Source organism: Peromyscus leucopus, chromosome 1 (assembly GCF_004664715.2).
Source record: "Peromyscus leucopus breed LL Stock chromosome 1, UCI_PerLeu_2.1, whole genome shotgun sequence".
Taxonomy (NCBI): Eukaryota; Metazoa; Chordata; class Mammalia; order Rodentia; family Cricetidae; genus Peromyscus; species Peromyscus leucopus.
This window is the reverse complement of record NC_051063.1, coordinates 149,056,571-149,077,645: the sequence shown is the minus strand read 5'-3', so window position 1 is coordinate 149,077,645 and position 21,075 is coordinate 149,056,571. Positions and strand designations below refer to the sequence as shown.

Genomic DNA, 21,075 nt, shown 5'->3' with positions numbered 1-21,075 from the left:
GGTGTAGAGGAATGTCATTAGAGGTCACTTTATTGCTACGTTTCTTTCGCAAAATGACTGTCAGCAAATAATAAATACTATTTGACATCAGGAAGGCCAACTCAAGTGACCTCACCATGGGACAAAAGAATTGACAACACCATTATTAAAAAAGCTTTAAAAATTAAGCACCAAGGGGGGAAAAACCCATAAAAACAACAACACACTAGCCATAAAAATATTCAAATGAGTGGGAGAGATGCTGTAACACAGAATAGTGTTTGCTTTAGTCGAGCATATTTATAAATAAATTACCGTGTTTAACAGCATCCCATTCTGAATGGATTTTCAAAGAAGGCTTCAGTTCAGAATTCACAGCTAAGGCCCGCCTCTGGCTCGATTGTGAGCCCCAAATCTTCTGATATTTCCTTTCTCTGGAGTCCTTCAATCTGGTTGGACCAACCTGGTCTACAAAGTCGTCTAGATGTGCGTTGGTAATTCTCTGCCCCAAGCCTGGTTTTAGTTTATTTTTCATTTCCTTGATGACAGGCACTGAGGATATGAATTCGTCTAGGCTTCCTGTCTGACAGAGTCGAACTTGCTCATTTCCATTTTCCTAAAAGTGACTTCACCTAGACTTTCAAGTTCGCCTTTACAAGGCTTCACACAACCTTCTAGCCTCTTCTGCCTGTCCAATAGCTTCAGTGACGCATAGTTTTTATTCTGAGTTTTCTTTTTAATTACAGTTTTATTTTCCTCTGTGTGTGTGTGTGTGTGTGTGTGTGTGTGTGTGTGTGTGAGTGTGTTTATTCGTGCGCGCATGCATCACATGCCAGTAGAGGTCAGAGGACAACTTGTAGAAGTCTGTTCTCTCCTTCTATCATGGAGGTCCTGGAATTGAATTCTGGCCCTTAGACTTGGCACCAGGAACCTGTTGGGCCACGTTTTTTTTTTTTTGTTTGTTTGTTTGTTGTTGTTGTTGTTTTGTTTTTGTTTTTTTGAGACAGTCATTCCCTGAAGCTGGACCTCACTGGTGGACTACACTTGGCCATCAGACCCCAGGGATCCTCTTGCCTCTGCCTCCCAGTGCTGGCGTTAGAAGCCCTTGCTGCCTCAGCTGGCCTTCTAAGTGGCGTAGGGATCCAAATTCGGTTCCTCATCTTGCATAGCAAGCCCTTTTCTTTTCTTTTGAGGCAGAACCTCACTCAGTTGCCCAGACTTGCCTTTGACGCACTCTGTAGGCCAGGAAGAGGTTGAACTTACTGACCTCCTGCCTCAGTCTCCGGGTTAGTTGGTTTTACAGGCCTGTGCCACCAGGCCCTGCTTACACGGTTTCTGTCAGTTCCTAGCTCATCTCTATCTTGCAAACAAGTATCGCTCTTCTGCTGTGTTGGAAGATGTCCCTGAAGAGACAAACAGTGACTTCACCTTTCCTGTTGTGCTATCTGTAGTTAGTTTATGGGGAGGTTGTTCCATGTTTATTTTGTCTCCTCAGTTAAAACCCTCTGGAGAAAAAAAAACAACAGAGCTGCTAGCCCAGCGATAAGTTACTCAAATAGCAGCATTCCTTTTCAGTTCACTTGGTTTTAAGTGATTTGCTTTTCATAATAAACATGTGCGCCTTCCCAAAGGAACCAGTGTGCAGAGTGGAGGCCAGAGCCTGGCTCACCAAGGCTCTCAGCTGCTTCTGACATGGAAGTCTTCCTCTCTCCTTCAGCTCCTGAAGAGCTAATTTGTTGCCAGTTTAGGAAGAGCCATTTTTTTTCCCAAAGGGGTATTTCTCTCCTCTCAGGATGATGAACCTCCAGCCAAAGGGAAGAAGAAAAAGAAGAAGAAGAAGGAGGAAGAGATTGACATTGATGTGGACGACCCCGCCGTGAGTCGGTTCCAGTATCCGTTCCATGAGCTCATGGTGTGGGCTGTGCTCATGAAGCGCCAGAAGATGGCTGTCTTCCTGTGGCAGCGTGGGGAGGAGAGCATGGCAAAGGCCTTGGTGGCCTGTAAGCTCTACAAGGCCATGGCCCACGAGTCCTCCGAGAGCGAGCTGGTAGATGACATCTCTCAGGATCTGGACAACAATTCCAAGTGAGTATCTTGAGGGAACCTGAGGCCACGGCTGACTCTTGCCCTGGTGCTCTCCCCGCTGAAGGCATGACCACTGCGCAGACGTCTCCTTTAAGGACCATTGTGGTTGAGGCTTACTCACAAACTGCCTTGCCCATCCCGTCTGTCAGTATTCTCACTGCGGTCCCTCTGGGCTGTTGTTACTGGTTTGGTTTGCAGCTTTCTCATGCAAATCATTGAAGCACTCCTCTATGCAAAAGTAGTGAAATAGATTCCCGTAAAGAAACACCCCCGGATGCTGTACACACTTCAGCACATCTATGCACTGGGCTCTGAATGTCAGAAGGCCTTCTGGATTTTTCTTCCCCTGGAGCTGGGGCCGATGGCTAAAGGGGGCTGGTGTTGGCTTTTTCTCTTCATGCAGATACCTGCAGCAGGCTAGGCTTTCTGTTTAGCTAGGTTCTCCTGGGGCAGGCCTGGCTAAGGAGGGCAGAGTAGTGTCAGGTTTCAATGAGGTTCCTTTTCCCTTTCCCCTACCCGAAGAGGGGGTGCTCCTACATTCGCTGTCGGAACCTGTTTGGGTGGGGCCCTGGATTACATTTGGACTTGGTCATAGCAAGCATTCGGTAATACATGGGTTATAGCTAGAGTTGTGTTTCCTAAGCTCGCCCTGGTTCTGCGGACACGTCTGCTACAGTGAGCAATGATTCTGTGTCTGCCTGCCTGTCCCTGCGGTCCAGGGACAGAAGTCTTCCCTGGGATGGAGTGAGGAAGGGAAGCTGAGCTCCAGCCTGTTCGGCGTTTCATCTGTTGTTAGGAGTGGCCAGCTCTTTCCAAGTTCATCACGTGCCAGACTGGAAATCTGAAGCCCAGGGACGACTTTCTAGCACATGAACTTGAGGCAGACCCAGCCAGGCAGCTGCGCCAGCACCTGACAGCTTTGTCTGGAAGCCTTGTGCTTTTGTTCTGGATTCAGTGATTTCCAAAACGATTAGCTGGCTTCTAAATGTTAGCACCAAAGACTGTAATGTTTTTCTCTTCGGTTGGTTTTATTTTATGAGTATGAGTGTTTTGCCTCTGTGTGTGTGTGTGTGTGTGTGTGTGTGTGTGTGTGTGTGTGTGATGCCACCAGCATGCCTGGTGTCTGAGGAGGTCAGAAGAGGAGGGGTGTCCAATCCCTGGAGCTGGAGTTACAGGTAGTTGTGAGCCACCATGTGGGTAGTGGGAACTGAACCTGGGTCCTCTGCAGAAGAAAGAAATGAATGCTCTTAGCCATTAAGCCATCTCTCTAACTCCAGAGCCTAAAGATTTTTAGGCCAGAGATACGTTCACCTACCTTGGGTGACGCAGTCCTGCCTTGCAGAGTCCTCCCTTGGTGATGTGCTGCCCTGCAGCCTAGGACCAGGACCAGAAAGTACTGTGCACCGCAGAACCTTCCAGGGACAGGAATGGCCACTCTCCCTCCTCCTCCATCTCCATCTTCATAACTGCAACAAAATATGCTAGAGGTGGAGAAACAAAACCAGAGGAGAACGATCACTATGTGATCACATCCCATGACACACACACAAAGACGAAGGAACAGGAAGTGGCTATAGCTGTCTTTATAAAAGCAGGGTCATGAGGAAAAAAGAACAAACTATGTTCAAAATTCAGCCATGTCACCTTCTGCATGCCCCGACTCCTACGCTGCTGCCATTCACCATCAGATGACCCGCTCTGGCCCTGTGACAGCTACGCTCTGTCCCATTGCCCTGGGCATGTTGAATTATCTTGTAACCAACGGCTTGTTGAAGTCTTACACAACCCATGAAAGGCACATGGTTTAGATGTTTGGCTTACGGCAAACACACGGGCATGGCCAGCACCCACATTTAAAATCGGAACCTAACCAACACCCACGAGCCATCCTGGTGCTCTACCGACCCCACTCATTGGTCCCTCCGAAGCAACCGCTGGTTACTACCGCAACCCCACAGATCCTGCCGTTTCAGTCTGCCTCCTTGTTCTTTGTACATCCCGAGTAAAAGACTTTGTCTCCTGGGGGTCCCGAGGGACACAGCTAAGCTCTGTTTGGAGGAAGAGCAATCAGTGCCCTCTCTGACCAATCAGAGCTTGCTACTTATTGCGCCCTTCTCTGATGACAGATCTTGAGAACTTAAGAGGACATCAAAGCACCCTCAATCCTGTGTTCTGTGTCTTGTATAGCTCCCCAGATGGCTATGGACACATATGTTTAACTCACAGCCCCTGTGGTTTCATCGCCGCCGACATCTTTTTCACCCCCGCAGAGATTTTGGGCAGCTTGCTGTGGAGCTGTTAGATCAGTCTTACAAACACGATGAGCAGGTGGCCATGAAGCTTCTGACCTACGAGCTCAAAAACTGGAGCAACTCAACCTGCCTCAAGCTGGCTGTGGCGGCCAAGCACCGGGACTTCATCGCTCACACCTGCAGCCAGATGCTGCTGACGGACATGTGGATGGGAAGGCTCCGCATGAGGAAGAACCCCGGCCTGAAGGTGGGTGTGATGCAGTCACCACGCTGGGGTCACACAGACGGGACACTAGGCTGAGCTCAGTCCCTGTAGCTTGTTCCCTCTGCAGTGGCCCTTACGGTACTGGAGTTCACTCCCCGCCCCCTTCTGTTACCTCGTCACCCACAGCCTGAAAATGTTCAATGGAAAATTCAAGAAGTAATGAATTCGTAAGGTTTTGTTTTTGTTTGTTTGTTTGGGGGGCAATCAAGGGCCTGTTGTAAACCAGATGAAGACTCTCTCCGCTGCTGAGGTTTACCCTAATCTCCTTGCTTGAGTTGTAAATTGTATGCTGTTCTGAGTAGCATGATGATCCCACTCTACCCAACCCCCAGCCCCAAACATAAATCCTCGGCTTGTCCAGTCTGTCCACAACGTGTGCTGCCCCTACCCATTAGTCACCTAGTAGATATCTCAGTTAGCATATCGACTGTCACAACACCCAGTGCTTGTATTCAAGTAATCCTGAAGTTCCTTATCCGTGGCTCCACAGAAGAGAGTGGTGATGCTCAGGAGGCAGCGGGGTGTGAAATGTATGGCACCTTAGCTTTGCCACTAGGTAGCAATGCCGCAGACATCCGGACACCACACAGAGGGCGTGGAGGTCAGTACCCTCTGTGTCAGGCATCCTCTGGTGGTTGGGAGAGGTAAGGGGGACGGACCACTGTGTTCCCCTCTGAAACCCCACACAGCAGACACTCCAACAGTTCCGGCTTCACAGATGAGGAACTCAAAGCTCGGTGATGAAGTTGCCCAGGGTCTGAGGTGGTCGGTACGGTACGGGACAGGACCTGAGCTGAGGTAGTCAGACACTCTGGCCCCCATGTAGCCACCATGCTTTGCCTCAGAGCTCTTCATCACAGGATCCAGGTTCAATTCCCAGCACCTCCATAGTGGCTAACAACTATGTGTGACTCCAGTTTCAGGAGAGCCAATGTTCTCTCTGGCCTCCTCAGGCATGACACACACATGGTGCATAGACACACATGCAAACACAGTATCCATATGCATAAAAACAAATTAATCATTGAAAAAAAAAACGAAGTACAGATCTGCTCTCTGTTTCTACAGTGCTTTGGCTGACAACACCTCTCCCTTACACACGGTTTATGAGAGAATGCGAAACAATGAAAAGGCTTGGAGAGTTCGAAACAGTTAACAAACTCCTAGATTATCTTGAGAAAAGATTTTATTCGGCCAGAAATCCAGCTGTATAATTGTGGTGATATATTGTGTACCCTAATAATATTTGCCTGAAGGTCAGAGGACAGAACAAGCCACTAGATTAAACATAGAGGCCAGGCAATGGTGGCACACACCTTTAATCCTAGCACTCAGGAGGCAGAGATTCGTCTGGATCTCTGTGAGTTCGAAGCCACCCTGGACTACACGAGATTGACTCTGTCTAGGAGAGAAACAGAGCCAGGCAGTGGTGGCACACACCTTTAATCCCAGTACTTGGGAGTCACACACCTTTAATCTCAGCACTTGAGAGCTCATGCCTCTGCTTGGGAAGCACACACGCCATTAATCCCAGCACTAGGCTGGGCGGAGAAAGGTATATAAGGTGTGAGAAGATAAGAACTAAAGGCTTTTCAGGCTGAGGAGTTCTAGAATTAAGACATGGCAGTGGCTTGTTCCTTTGTCTCTCTGATCATTCAGCATTAACCCCAATATCTGGCTATGGGTTTTTATTTTTTAAAAAAACCTTTTAGAATTCATGCAACATATAATAATTATATTATATATTGATTTTATGGGCTCTCTATGAAAATAGAGGCGAAACACTGCAGGATCACTATCCCTTATCTGAAATGTCTGGGGCCCAAAGTGTCTTCAATTTCTTTTTAGGTTTGAAATTTTTACACAGACATAATATCTTAGAGATGGTATTCAAGCCCAAGTGCAAAATCAATTGTTTCACGTTCACTTTCTATTCACATCCCGAGGGTTAATTTTATTCACCATTTCTAGGGTGCCTGCATTGTGATTATGGCCCATTACATTAAGTCAGGTGTGGGATTTCCCACTGTGCACTGAGTTGGGTTCAGATTTTTGGAGTAATTAGAATTTCCGATGGGCACTCATTCTGTATGACACAGTGACTAGCAGAAGAACCTCCACTTCTTCCAAATACAGGTGCTGTGCCTAACTGCCCAGTGCTATGCAGCGCACCAATTCATTATATTGATATTGTAGACAGCCTTGGATATTAACAAATGTAGAGGTCTTCAGAATGTCAAGGTCAAAGAGATTGTAAAGGCTTTAAAGAAGACAGGTCAAGTGTGATGTGATGAGCGTTGGCTTAGCAACAGAAGCGCTGTAACCTAAAAGTCAGCAGAAAAGCAAGGTCTTCGTCTTCATGGTTTTGATTAGAAAAACATTTAGAATCTGGATTTTTCCCCCCACCTGATCCAGGTCTTTAAAACATCTGAGGACAGCCAGGGATGTAGCTCAGTGGTTCAACCTTTGTCTAGCTTGCACGAGGCCCTGGGTTCAAATCCTGTCATGGCAACAGAATAAGAAGTAAAATGCACAAGGAAAGCAGATTCCTCTAAAACAAGCAATGCACCAGGCCAGGATGGGTGGCACAAAGCTGAGGTAAAAAGCGTGCAAGTTTAAGGCTCGCCTGGTCTGCAGAGTGAGCTAGAGTCAGTGGGGACAACTCATTGAGACTCAAACAAAATGTCAAATCGGTGAGGAGACAGCTTGGTGGTAGAGCCCTTGCCTGGAGCACAGGTGGTCCTGGGTTTAATCCCAAGGAGTGCAAAAATAAATACAAAATAAACCAGACAAACACTGAAACTGCTTTCATCATAGCTATTCCAAAAGATTACACAGAATAAATAAGCCCCTGTGTTTACAACCCCCAATGCAATCCACGCAATGGAATGCGAGGCAGTTGAACTGCTTAAATACAGAGTTCTGTGGGGCCTAAGAAGGACGCACTCAGGAAGAAGGGGACACACCGGCTGCTCCAGTCAAACACTTAGCCTTGCAAGCCTGAGTACTAAGTTTGACTTCCTAGGACCCACATTAAAAAAAAAAAAAAAAACAGTCAGACATGTAATCTCACGGCAGGGGAGACATAACAGATGGGTCCCTGAGCTTGCTGGCCAGCCAGGGGACTGTAATTGGTGACTTCCAGGCCGGTGAGAAACCCTGTATCAAAAAGCAAAACAAACTAAGTAGGTCTCTCTGGCTCCCACATGAGCTCATACACCATACACATGTGCACCCACACATAGAAACACAGAGAGAGAGAGAGAGAGAGAGAGACAGAGACAGAGACAGAGACAGAGAGACAGACAGACAGACAGACAGACAGACAGACAGAGACAGAGAGAGGACTAAAAGACTGATCAATGGCTAAGAAGCCCCCAAGTGTTGAGGTTGCAGGAACAGAGAAGCAAACACGATTGATACTCCTTAACAAGAAGACAGATGGGAAATCTAAATTTCAGGGAAAAATGAAAGCTACACACAAAAGTTAAGGTTCAGGTTTGGTCAGAATTCAAACTTGGAAGGTTTTTAGCAGTCAGTGGAGCATAGCGAAGCATGGGTAAAGCAGCAGCAAGCCTCTATCTGTGAGCCAGGCATCATTTCCCCCTCTGGGCTCAGCTCAGCTCTTCCTCTGTGAACCTTCCAAGCCCAAATGCACATATTCTCATCACACCGCAGTATTTTTTATATAAAACAGAGGTGTTACTATATTCATTAGATTTTAGTTTAGTTATCTACTTGCTTTAATTGTGTGGTTTGCTTTTACGGTGTTGGGAGTCAGTGCAGGGACACACCCATGCTGGCAAGTATTCTAGCTAAGCCTCCACCTTGACTTACCTGTGTGGGGATTTAATGTTTAAATGTTGCTTTTTAAAGTCTGGATTACGAACAACATTGCTTGTCATCTCTCTTTTGAAAAAAAAAAAATCAGTGGATATTCTCAAATTTCTCATGATCCGAGATTCTACCAAAGTATCCAGCACATAAAACCACCGATCGTCAGGGCAGGAATGAGGACAACCCAGGCTCCCAGGAGACCGACAGTGTGGCCAGTGTAACTTTACAACTTCGACAGTCAGCCCCCCAGCTCCCAGGATTTCATGTTCTTGAAATCAACTGAATACACATCAAAAACCCCTTTAAGGGCTTTCAGAAGGTCTTAGTGGGCAAAGGTGCCTGCTGCCAAGCCTGTCGACGCGAGTTCAATCCCTGACCCACATGGGTGAAGGAGAGCACCAACTCTTGCAAGGTGTGCCCTGATCTCTACAAATTCACTGTGGCATGTGACACACACACACTAGATGGATATGTGATTTTTAGAAATCCATATTTGTAAGTATGAATGTATGTAAGCCGTCCTTTTGGTCTCACTCCCTACACAATAGGGTGGAGCAGCTTTGAACCCAGCACTCACACTGCATCAGGTTAGCAGCCATCTAGACATAATTCGAAGCGTGTGGAAGGACACATGTAGATTATATGCAAACACTGAGTCACATAACGACCGTAAGCACCCACAGGTTTTGGTATCTAAGGTTGTTGAATCAGTAAAGCACACTTCTCAGGGGACTGTGAGGGCATACCCAGGAAGGATTAACTAAGGTCGAGAGGGGAGACCTACTCAAAATGTGGATGGCGTCAGTTCACAGGCTACAGATGGAGGAAATAAAGGGAAAGCCCAAAGTGCAGGTCCAGGTCCTGCCCCCTCTGCCAGGACGGCAGTGCTTTGCCTCCCCTCCCCCCTCCCCTCCTATCCCCTCCCCTCCCCACTGTGATGATTAAAATAAGTCTTTCCTCCCATAACTTGTTTTCTTAGGTATTTCATTCCAAGACACCAAGAAGTAACTGACAGAGACTAGATTTTCCGTGGATTACCACAACTTAAAACTGTATTTGTTCCTCATCACCTAGGTCATCATGGGGATCCTTCTACCACCCACCATCCTATTTTTGGAATTCCGTACATATGATGACTTCTCATACCAAACATCCAAGGAGAATGAAGATGGCAAAGAGAAAGAAGAGGAGAATGTGGTCAGTGGCCCCCAAGAGGGTCAGGTGGCTCTCACTAGCAGTGTTCAGATGTGTTTTACCATGGACTTAGAAAGCTTATTAACAGGGGCACTTGGAGAATTTCCTCTTGTTAAGGCCACTTTGTTCTGGAAATGGGGTAGTTCCCACCTGTAGGCCACCTGCCATGAGCTAGGGATGGCCTATTCACACCTGCAGGCTGCCTACCATGAGCTGGGGATGGCCTATTCACACCTGTCGGCCACCTGCCATGAGCTGGGGATGGCCTATTCACACCTACAGGCTGCCTGCCATGAGCTGGGGATGGCCTATTCCCATCTGCAGACTGCCTGCCATGAGCTGGGGATGGCCTATTCCCACCTGCAGGCTGCCTGCCATGAGCTGGGGATGGCCTATTCCCACCTGCAGACTGTCTGCCGTGGGCTGAGGTTGGGATGATCTATTCCCACCTGAAGACTGCCTACCATGAGCTGGGGATGGCCTATTCCCACCTGCAGACTGCCTGCCATGAGCTGGGGATGGCCTATTCACACCTGCAGACTGCCTGCCATGAGCTGGGGATGGCCTATTACCACCTGCAGGCTGCCTGCCATGAGCTGGGCATGGCCTATTCCCACCTGCAGACTGCCTACCATGAGCTGCTGGGGGATGGCCTATTCCCACCTGCAGACTGCCTGCCATGAGCTGGGGATGGCCTATTCACACCTGCAGACTGCCTGCCATGAGCTGGGGATGGCCTATTCCCACCTGCAGGCTGCCTGCCATGAGCTGGGGATGGCCTATTCCCACCTGCAGACTGCCTGCCATGAGCTGGGGATGGCCTATTCCCACCTGCAGACTGCCTGCCATATGCTGTGCTATTTTCCAGGATGCAAATGCAGATGCTGGCTCGAGAAAGGGGGATGAGGAGAATGAGCACAAAAAGCAGAGGAGCATTCCCATTGGAACAAAGATCTGTGAATTCTATAATGCGCCCATTGTCAAGTTCTGGTTTTACACAGTAAGGCTCTCTCCGATGATTGCCCTTGGTCACGTGGGGAATAATGAGCTACACCAGAATCAAGAAAAAGTTCAAAGCTTCAACAAATGTCCAAAGCTTCATTAAGATAAAATGAGTCATAAAACAAAACTAGGACTAACTGACAGCTTTAGAATTAGATCCCGATATATTGTCATCCATATTTTGTATATTCAGGAATATTGGCCATCCCAGCCCACATGACCACTTTATGAAGCAAAATAGACATATTCTATTTGCTTAAGGGAAAGGATTTTTAAAATGCTTTTAGTAGTTGAAACTAAGGAAAATTTTATTTGGCTTTAAAATAAACAAAAAATGGGGGCTGGGGAGATGGTTTGGCAAGTAAGAGCACTGTCTGCCCTACCAGAGGTCCCAGGTTCAATTTCCAGCACCCACACGGTGGTGCGCAACGGTCTGTAACTGCAGTTCCAGGAGATCCAACACCCTCTTCTGGTTTCCATGGGCACATGGTGCCCAAACTTATATGCAAGCAAAAATACCCATACACGCAAAAAAAAATTAAAATAAAAGTAAAAATGTTCTTCAATAAAAATGACTAGTGGATTAAAGAGCCAACTCACAGATCCCATTTTTTTCCACTAAAATGACATGGTTATTGAAAGGATATAGCTTGTGTCAGCATGCTATTACTATAAACCACACCCCCCAACAGATCAGCTAATAAAGAGAACAGGGTTCCATCTGCTCATGGTTCTGATGATTCAGTCCACAGTCAGTCAGTAACCTGTGGTAAGGTAGCACATCATAGCTGGGAGGCGGCAGCAGAGCAGAACCATACTTCGCACAGACAGGAAATGAAAAGGAAAGTAGAAGGAAGGGACTAGAGTCCCAAGGTTACCTTCAAAGGCCCACCCCCACCGGCCTCCCACCAGGTGCCAGCTCCTAAAGGCTGCACCACAGCCCTGGGAACACATGGGCCAATGGGAGCATTTCCAGTAGAAACGATAGCAAGGCTGAACCCGGATACACTTAGAAGGACCACAAAGACTTTCTTCTCTAAAGCCCTGACCAAACAGATGTGCTGGGCGATAGCGGGTCATTCTCCAGCCTTAGAGCGGTACTCCACTGAGAACATGGCTCCCTGGAAGCAAGAGCAGGACAGGACACAAGAACACATTGGAGCATCCTTTAGATGGAACAGGCTTACCTACATGCAGTCCCAGAGTCGTGCCCAGGAGTACTATAGCTTGGTCACAGTGCCATTTTTAGAGAGCCAGCGGCAGAGAGACAATTCCACTCTTTTCCTTGTCAAAAGAATCATTTGTTATGGCCGCAGAAAAATCACAGACCTGTCACTGGAAAGTGGGGGTACTCTTAGGCTGGCACTGTGGGCCTCAGAAGACAATTCACCCACAGGTTCTCTCCTCTATACTCTCGGTTGTCTGTCTGCAATGGGAGATTTAAGAACGAGCTGTGGGAGGCAGGAAGGCTAAGTCACCTTTGCCTTTTTTCCCCAGAATGTAGAAGACACACCAGCAAATTACCAAAAAGGTCCCTTGTATATTATGATTCTTGCAAACTTCATAACAAAGAGATGGCGGAGCATGGACTGTTAGCGCCTGCATTATACCAAAGTTGTAGGGCGCCCCCAGCCTACCTCAGTTTCTGCACTGGTGATGTCGGGGGAGGAAGGGTACCCACTAAGTCTATGAGAAGAAGACAACCCCTTGTGGATGAAGCCCTGAATGTTATCCCTGAGACACGACCACCAGCTTTTCTTCTTCTTCAGATCTCCTACCTGGGCTACCTGCTGCTCTTTAACTATGTCATTCTGGTGCGGATGGACGGATGGCCCTCCCCTCAAGAGTGGATTGTCATCTCCTACATCGTGAGCCTGGCGTTAGAGAAAATACGAGAGGTGATTATTGAAGAGGCCGCTCCCAGCTCACTAACTGCTGAGTTCCATTAATAAAATCCAGATTTTATTAATGCAGAGTTGTGTGCAGACAGTGGCTGCCCTAGGACCCTCCCTGTGAGGCATCACCGTCCCAAGCGTTCTATTCACTTGCTTCGGATGTATGCACCTCCTCTGACTGACTTTGAACTTACAGTTCAAAACACAAAGCAGCAGAAACGACACTTGATAATGAAAACAGGTTTGAGTGTGGGGAAGAGCTGTAGGGAATGCTGCCAGCTACTTGAGATAAGCCAGGAAGTACAAGAGGACCTGAGATTAAAACTGAAGGAATACACATGATGGCAAGTTGTGTGTGTGTGTGTGTGTGTGTGTGTGTGTGTGTGCACGCACATGCGAATACACCCATCCATGTGGGTACACTTGCCCATGCTGGTGCAGGTTAGCTTCATTCCATCATTCCTCTACCTTCATGTTTGAAACAGGGTCTCTTAATGAGCCTGAAACTCACTGTTTTGGCTAGAGTGGCTGGTGAGAAAGTTGGGATTCCTCTGTCTCTGCAATGCCCCCCCCCATCACTGCCCCCAACCACAGCGTTTCATAGGACACACCACTGTGTCCAGATTTTATGTGAGTTCCAGACATCTAAGTTCAGGGCCTTACACTCGTCCAAAAGGCACTTCACCCCAGGTCCCCCTCCCCAGCCTCCAGAACGCATTTTTGCTGTAACTTGGGCCTTTGCATCACATGGTGTGCTCACACAGCTGGTGCGTGGAGGAAGAATTCTTGGTGAGTGGGAACAGGGGAAGGAGCCAGAGGAGAAGGAGCTGAATGAGGTGTGGCTTCAGAAAGAGACTGTTCTCTGTGTAATCCCATAGGTGACCCACCCTGAAAGAGAGTGACGAGTTTCATACCCACACCAGTGTTTGGCACCCAGCACAGCAGTGACGCCAATTACCCAAGGGCAGGCCTCCCAGAAAGGGGCAGGTGTGGGCCTCACAGCAGCACCTGCAGCAGATGGGTGGCAAGCCCACCTGGTGAGAGGCTCCAGGGGAGCTGGGCGGGGCCCAGAGCATCTGCCGCAAACAGAGGGGTCCAGATTTTAAAGGAAGTGCTGAAAAAGAACAGACACACTCTCATGCATGACACGTATCAACGAGGTCTTTTATTTAAGATGGAAAGCCAAAAGGCAGTTTCTGAAGACAGCAAAGAAAATGCTACCTGGGATGGGCTGTCACCCACAGCAAGTTTTTATCTGGGCAGAACATGAACTTACAGTGAAGAAACACACAGCACAGATCGCTGACCTCTACCCAATGGACACAGAGCTATTAACACTATTTTGTAATTACTACTGACCACATCCAGCAGATTAAGTTGGATGTCGTCAGTCAAGTGACGGCTGAGCAATCAAGAGTGTCGTGAATTCACTCTACACCCCACCCTCTTTTATGACTCCTATTGCCTCGCTAGCTGGCCTCCATCAGATTTCCGTGGCTTTTACATCCAGGGCTCCCCAAGGTGCATGTTTCACTTACTTTTATATGATGGTGGGAGGACACATGTAGGGTCAGAGGACAATTTGGGGGAGCCAGCTTTGTCCCTCTACCTTTATGTGGGTCCCAGGTGATCACACTCAGGTCACTAGACTTGTATGGCAAGTGCCTTTGTCCCCTGAGTCCTCTTGCTGACCCTTCGTCAAGATCTGGATCCTGCCTATAGTTGGGGAGAGATGGGGCAGCTGTCAGTCAGTACATACGGCTTGCTGAGACAGTGAGCCCTTCTGGATTAATTGATAGACGGATAATACCCCACTGGCCCTCGGATTCTGGCATCTCCCCATGATTTTCAGAGCTGAAGGGGTACCCTGGCCTGGCTGCCTTGCCCTGTTCAGCCGCCACTGTGCCTGTCATGACTGTGAGAGCATGACTGTGCATACTGCTGGCTGAATAGTTTCCACTTGACTCTGTGGAAGTGTCCTCTTAGTCAGTGGTGAAGCAAAAGGCTAATATCTCGAGCAGGAGGGAAAATCTGGTTCAACTTTCTCTGACTTCTCACGTCTAACTTGAGCAGGAATTTTGGCAAGTCTGTGTTTCCCAGCCCCATCCAGCCATCTCTGCCAGGTGGGTCGTCCCTCTGTGGTAACAGAGAACTTGTTCCTGCTCTAGAGTTTTCCTTCTTTACAGTTCTGGAATGTGAGCCAACAGGCATGAGTCCAGATAATTAAAAAGGGAATCAAAAGGCAGCTGCTCTAATTACAGTCAGAAGGAGACAATTTGGAAGGCATTTCCTGAGTCTACGAAAGCCCTGAATCTAAGAATACGGAGGATTCCATGGAATTTCCCCCTCTAGTTCTACCCTCTGCCTGAGAAATTGGTGTGCAGAGATCTTGAGCCACAAGGGCCCAGGTGTCCTGGAATGTCCCAGCACTCTTGGCTCTCCTAGATTCTAATGAAGACAGGGTTTCTGATAGGTCCCTCTCAGCTTACTGCTTACTTTTCGGGGTTTACTTTCAGATCCTCATGTCGGAACCAGGCAAACTCAGCCAGAAAATCAAAGTGTGGCTTCAGGAGTACTGGAACATCACAGACCTCGTGGCCATTTCTATGTTCATGGTTGGGGCCATCCTCCGCCTCCAGAACCAGCCATACATGGGCTATGGCCGGGTCATCTACTGTGTGGACATCATCCTCTGGTACATCCGAGTGTTAGACATCTTTGGTGTCAACAAATACCTTGGTCCCTACGTGATGATGATTGGAAAGATGGTTAGTAACAACTCCCCATGAGTAACCAGATAGCTTGTCTGGCATTAGAACACTGGACCAGGCTTGGGTGTGGCTTCCTTTGATTTCATTTGGTCTTTCCTTTGCAGCTGATTTAACATGTACAGTTGCCCTACGTGTTGACATCTTAATAAATTCCAACAGGAAACCATGAGTTGAAGATTCCTATACACACACCCTTATATAGACATTTATCTATTACTGTGTACTAGGGACTGAATGTATGACATAGTCCTTCTTCTATATTATATTTAAACTGTAGGATGATCAATTGCATTTATCAAATTTGTTCTGATTTTGTACTGAATATATTTTGATAGCAAGAGAAAAGAAAATATCCTCCACTTTTTTTTTTTAAAGAATTTGCTTTGCTGTCCCAGGATATAAGAGAGCCTAAGTTTCTTAGATGTAGTAAGAGTTCAGTAGCAGGAGGCTGGAGAGATGGCGCAGAGGTTAAGAGCACTGGCTGCTTCAGTTCCCAGCACCCACAGGGTGGCTCCTAACCATCTGTAACTCCGGTACCAGGGGATTCAACACTCTCTTCTGGATTCTGAGTGCACTGTGTGCACATATTGCATAGACATACATACAGGCAAAGTACCCATACCCATAAAATAGAGTATTTAAAAATTTTTAAAATAATTCATCAGCAATAGTTGTATCTCAATCTACTTGCTCTGCTCTTGAAGGGGGGGGGCGCTGAAACCATTATAGAACTTTTTTTTTTTTTTTTTTTTTTTTTTTTGGTTTTTTGAGACAGGGTTTTTCTGTGTAGCTTTGGAGCCTTTCCTGGAACTCACTCTATAGACCAGGCTGGCCTCTAACTCACAGAGATCCACCTGCCTCTGCCTCCTGAGTGCTGGGATTAAAGGCGTGCGCCACCACCACCCGGCTAGAAATTCCTCACAGTAGGATTTGGATTTTGTGTGTTGTGAAGTTTCATCCATTTCAGAATGCTTTCATAATAAAATTTAGATTGGTAACTTCCTAGCCCCTGGGAAGAAGCCAGTGACAATGAGGACCAAGGCTGGCCCTACCTGTAATCCAGCAGACTTTGGCTCATATGCTTTGGTGTGGGATGGTGGATATATGTTTTTTGTGTGATTAGTTTGAGACACATTCATGTGACATTTATTTTAGAACAGCTAGAGAATGTGATACTAACCATGACCCAGCAAGTTGTCCCTATATTATAAAATGATTTGTGTTAGGACTAGTCTCAGAAGAAAGCCGACCTTCTAAGCTATGTAATGATCAAGTAATAGGATAATAATAGAATAATAATTATCATTTGAAATACTTTAATAGAAGTGTATTTGAGCTACAGGACATATGGTTTCGTTAGTTCCAGTAAGTACCTTCATACTCAGGGATATTCAAGATTGGAGATTATAGGAGCTAGAGAGATGGCTCGGTGATTAAGGGCACTGGCTATTCTTCCAGAGAACCTGAGTTCACTCGGTTCCCAGAAGCCGTAAGTTGGCCACGACTGTCTGTAACTCCAGTCCCGAGTGATCTGACACCTTCTGTTGGCACCGCATACATGCGGTGGAGACAGGCTTGTAGGCAAAGCACCCACACACATAAAAAGGGGAGTTTGTTTGAATTGGGAGTTACAGCAGTTTAGCACTGACAATATGGTTCAGTTCCTGCCTAGAACATATGCACTGATAGCACCACAAAAAAGGGGGGAACTGGGAGTTACATTGGTTTAGCATCAGGACCACTAGCCACTCAGCGTTCATGTAATACGTGGAGATTAGTATGTTTTCACAATTCTTCATGTCTTTATTTCCAAGAAAACGTCTCTCTTGCTGCTGTTCCTAGAAACTTCCATGTTTTCTTATGAGGCCTCCCTTCTTCCATTCACTTTTCATTTGTAAGACAGGATCTTAGGACGTAGCCTTGACTGGCCTGGTAATCAGCATGTAGACCAGGCTGACCTCAGATTCACAAAACGCTCCCTGCCTCTGCCTCCCAAGTGCTGATATTAGCGATGTGTGCCAGCACGGCCGGCCCTTTCTCTATTTCCAGTTACAATTACCAGAAGAACATCTGTGTATGGGTGTGTCAGTTAGCTTTTTGTCACCACAATAAAATAGAACCCATAAAAGAAAATGTCTAGCATAGCTCACCGTCATGGTTGGCTGAGCCTGTTGCTTTGGGTGTGTGGCAAGGAGGCGCCTTGTGGTAAGAGTACATGTTGGAGCAGGCATGTTTACAGCATAAGGCAAGGAGGAAGGAGAGGAAGGAGATGGGGTCCGACCATCCTCCTGATGACTTAAGGACCTCCCACAAAGCCATACCTCTTAAAGGTTCCATCTCCATCCTGGGGACCAATAGTGTCATCCTGAAAACTAAACCTTCAACACACGGCCTTTAGTGAGGGATATTCTAGATGCGAACTAGAAAACATGATTCAAAAACCTTTGGTGACGGGCATTCTAGAACCGAAACTAGAGCAATGGGCAGCAATAACAGAGAAGCAAGAAAGATCCTGAGCAGATGAAGGCAGCAGGGTTCTGGAATAAGACACGTGCTTTCCATGGGGTATAAAAAGCTACCAGCCTGTGGATGAGAAGGGGAGATGGGAAAGAAGCTTTCTTTATCATAATTAAAGTGACATCTTTGAGGAGCGGAATAGCATGAGCCGAGGTGAACTTGGTCCAGGAGTCCATAAGTAAGGTGCATGTTCTTCCTACACAGATGATTGACATGCTGTACTTTGTGGTCATCATGCTGGTTGTGCTGATGAGTTTTGGAGTAGCTCGCCAAGCCATCTTGCACCCAGAGGAGAAGCCTTCTTGGAAATTGGCTCGAAACATCTTCTACATGCCCTATTGGATGATCTACGGAGAGGTGTTTGCAGACCAGATAGACCGTAAGACTAGAATTCATAGTAAGATTCTCTTCCCTGTTTCCAGGGCAGATGATCAGTTAGTTCCAAGTTAATGGAAGAGCGTCCATTAATTTGGAAGTAAAGTATTTTTCATTCTGCCACAGGCACTGGATTATTTCATGAAAAAATAAGTACAGACTGTGAAGTGTGGCTTTGAGGCATCAGCTGTTTCTGTTTCTCTAAAAGCCACTCTAGAATTCTGAGTCTCACTTCCCTTGAGCGGTTGGACATTACATCACATGATGTAGCCCCAGTACACTAATATGTCTTCAACCCTGATATCTTCCTCCCACCCCAAGAAAAAGAAGGTGGGGTTAATCCATAAAGCAGTGTACGCAGCAGAGCAACAGATACCTCACGTGGTCCTTTTCTTCACATCATCACACTGTTTCCCATACAGCTATCTATTACCTCTTCACCACCAGTGTTCTTCTTAAAAACATATTGTTTACTTATTTTCAACTGACACATGATTTTACAAATTTACAATGTGACTATCCAGTGCACATATACAGGAGTACCAGTTTTTTATTCTCAATAGTAACCTGGGATTAGCAGAGGAAAGGGGTTGCAAGCGAGGATGGGCTCTAAGCCCCAGTGCCTCTTCAGGCGAGCTGGTAGGTGGCAGCGTCTCTGTGGTGCAGGGTGTGAAGTTCAGGTGTCCCTGTGTGCATGACACCAGGACAGTTTGGACTCTGATGAACCAGGGACCTCAGTCCTATTTCCATGCAGTGACCACATCTTGTCCCTCACACGTTGTCGTGAAGCACCAAGTCCAAGAGCGTCCCTGCTGCCTGCAGAGTTCTGCTCTTTGGAAACAGAAGGTGGAGAACACTCTCCTCTCATGTGCAATCCAAAGTTGTCAGTACATCTGCTGCTGCAGAGTTGGACTAAGAACTTCTCTGTAGTTTTTAAAGACATCATTATTACAAATATAACAAAATTAACCACTTACTGTAGCTTTGTAAATCAAAACATCAAAATCTAATTTGGTTTCAAATTAGATTAAGTAAGCATATATATCATTCTGGTTTTTCTATTGTGTTTTAGTTAGCATACAAAATAATGGGCTTCATTATGACATTTTCACCTCACATGTCATTGTATCTTTCTATTATTTGTCCCTCTCCCAGTATCCTCCCTGTCCTTATTCCTCTCTTTTATTGGCCCCTTCCTGCCTTCAAATAGCCTCATTTCTGCTTTGCTATTACATATATGTATATGTGTATTTAACACACACACACACACACACACATACATAAAATCTGGACTCTACATAAGAGAGAAAATTTCTTTTATCTTCCTCCATTATCCCTTTTGCTCCCCTCCCCTTATGTCATGAAGATGGGGGGAAGGATGGGCTACAAAACGCCATTCTCTAGACTCAATTCAGCTCTCACAATCCACATCCCACCACACTTGCATGGGGACCACACCAGACCAGGACTACCAACAAGTCAAGGAAATGGGAGGGGGGGCGTTCACAGTGCCCTACCCTTCACCTCTCAACGACTGGCTATCAATAGACTCTGGGAAAAGGGGAGAATCTTTGCCTGTAGTTGTGTTCTCTGCTGAGCCCACCAGACTCCAAAGATTAGCTCCAAACTTGTGGTCACATAAATGGTCCTGATTAATCTAAGTGGGTCAAAAAACCAATGAATAGTCATGAATAAGAGAGAGAGATTTGTGGGAAGGAAGAGAGGTTGACAGGGAGATAGAAAGGTAGGGATGAAAGTGGTCGGTACACCTTGTATTCATGTGAGAAACTGGCCAAAACCAAATTTATTTAAACATATATTTAAAGCAAAAAGACAGCAGTTTCTGACTACAGTCAGAGCTGTAGTATTTTTATTGTTCGTGGTTTTAATAACACTGGTTCATGAGAGATGATGACGAGGTAAACAAAAGACTATACTTTTTTAGTAACATCATTAAGTGTGGGTTTTCAGCCCTTCATCTGCCTGCTTCACCGTACCTTTGTATTTATTTGTGCTGCTGAGGTGTTTGTGGCAGGATTCAGGGATGCTTGGTGGTCACACTCAACAGTTTTAAGGATCTTCTGCAACAACATCGTGTCTTTCCAAAGCTTAACCCTGAAGCTCGAACTGTTGCTTATAGACATAAATTTAGATGAATATTCACAAAAATCTGTTTCTCAGAATTAATAATGGGTACATTCATTCTAAGCAGGCTTGAGTCTTCGCCTGTCTTAGTAGCAAAGTGATGCTTGTGTTGGTAAATTGCTTTATGTTCCTCTCACCCATTATCTTGTTTTCTTTCCTTGCCTCCTGGGACAATTAAAAAACAAAACACACTCCTCATATCCAATGACTGTCTAGTGTACGCCATGGAAATTAACCGTAAGTGCACGTGGAATTGGTGGGGTGAGTTTGAGAAGGGTTTTATTGAGTAATGTTTTTCCTCAGCTAATTACTGATAGTCTTATACTACTTTTAAATATATCTTCAATTTTCTGAGGCCAGTAGTTTTTTTAAACTACATATAAAAAGTAAGCAGACCATAAGTTCCACATTGAGATCATCCTATCCTGCCTGCTTTGGGAAATAGGTCTCCTCTGTGAACAGAAAGGAAAGGACTCATTTTCAAACACAACTCCATAGTTGATCTGAGAGCCTGTCAGGGACCCCGACCCCACACCTGAAACCAAAAGTGTTTTCAGAGTTAATGTACAATGGAAGCAAGGAAATCACAAAAAGATAGCATAAGCTATTGGCAAACAGAGTAAGCTTCTAATAGACAACATAGGAAGACACAATAATGGTAAATGGATCTGTTTAATCATCATTTAAGAACTGATTATATATATATATATATTCAGAGTAGCTCAATTGTAGAATGCCTGTCTAGCATGTCCAAGGCC

The 21,075-nt window shown here is 46.2% G+C and overlaps 1 protein-coding gene across 1 annotated transcript in view; it reads left to right on the top strand.

Moving 5' to 3' along the window:
- Positions 1-21,075, top strand: part of Trpm1 (transient receptor potential cation channel subfamily M member 1) — a 46,260-nt gene that overhangs the window by 3,414 nt on the left and 21,771 nt on the right. The window contains exons 2-9 of the mRNA XM_028872844.2: positions 1,772-2,064; positions 4,335-4,563; positions 9,493-9,615; positions 10,481-10,612; positions 12,384-12,512; positions 15,026-15,277; positions 18,002-18,176; positions 20,534-20,554. Of these exons, the coding sequence (XP_028728677.2) occupies positions 1,772-2,064; positions 4,335-4,563; positions 9,493-9,615; positions 10,481-10,612; positions 12,384-12,512; positions 15,026-15,277; positions 18,002-18,176; positions 20,534-20,554 (1,354 nt within the window). The remainder of the gene's footprint in view (positions 1-1,771; positions 2,065-4,334; positions 4,564-9,492; positions 9,616-10,480; positions 10,613-12,383; positions 12,513-15,025; positions 15,278-18,001; positions 18,177-20,533; positions 20,555-21,075) is intronic.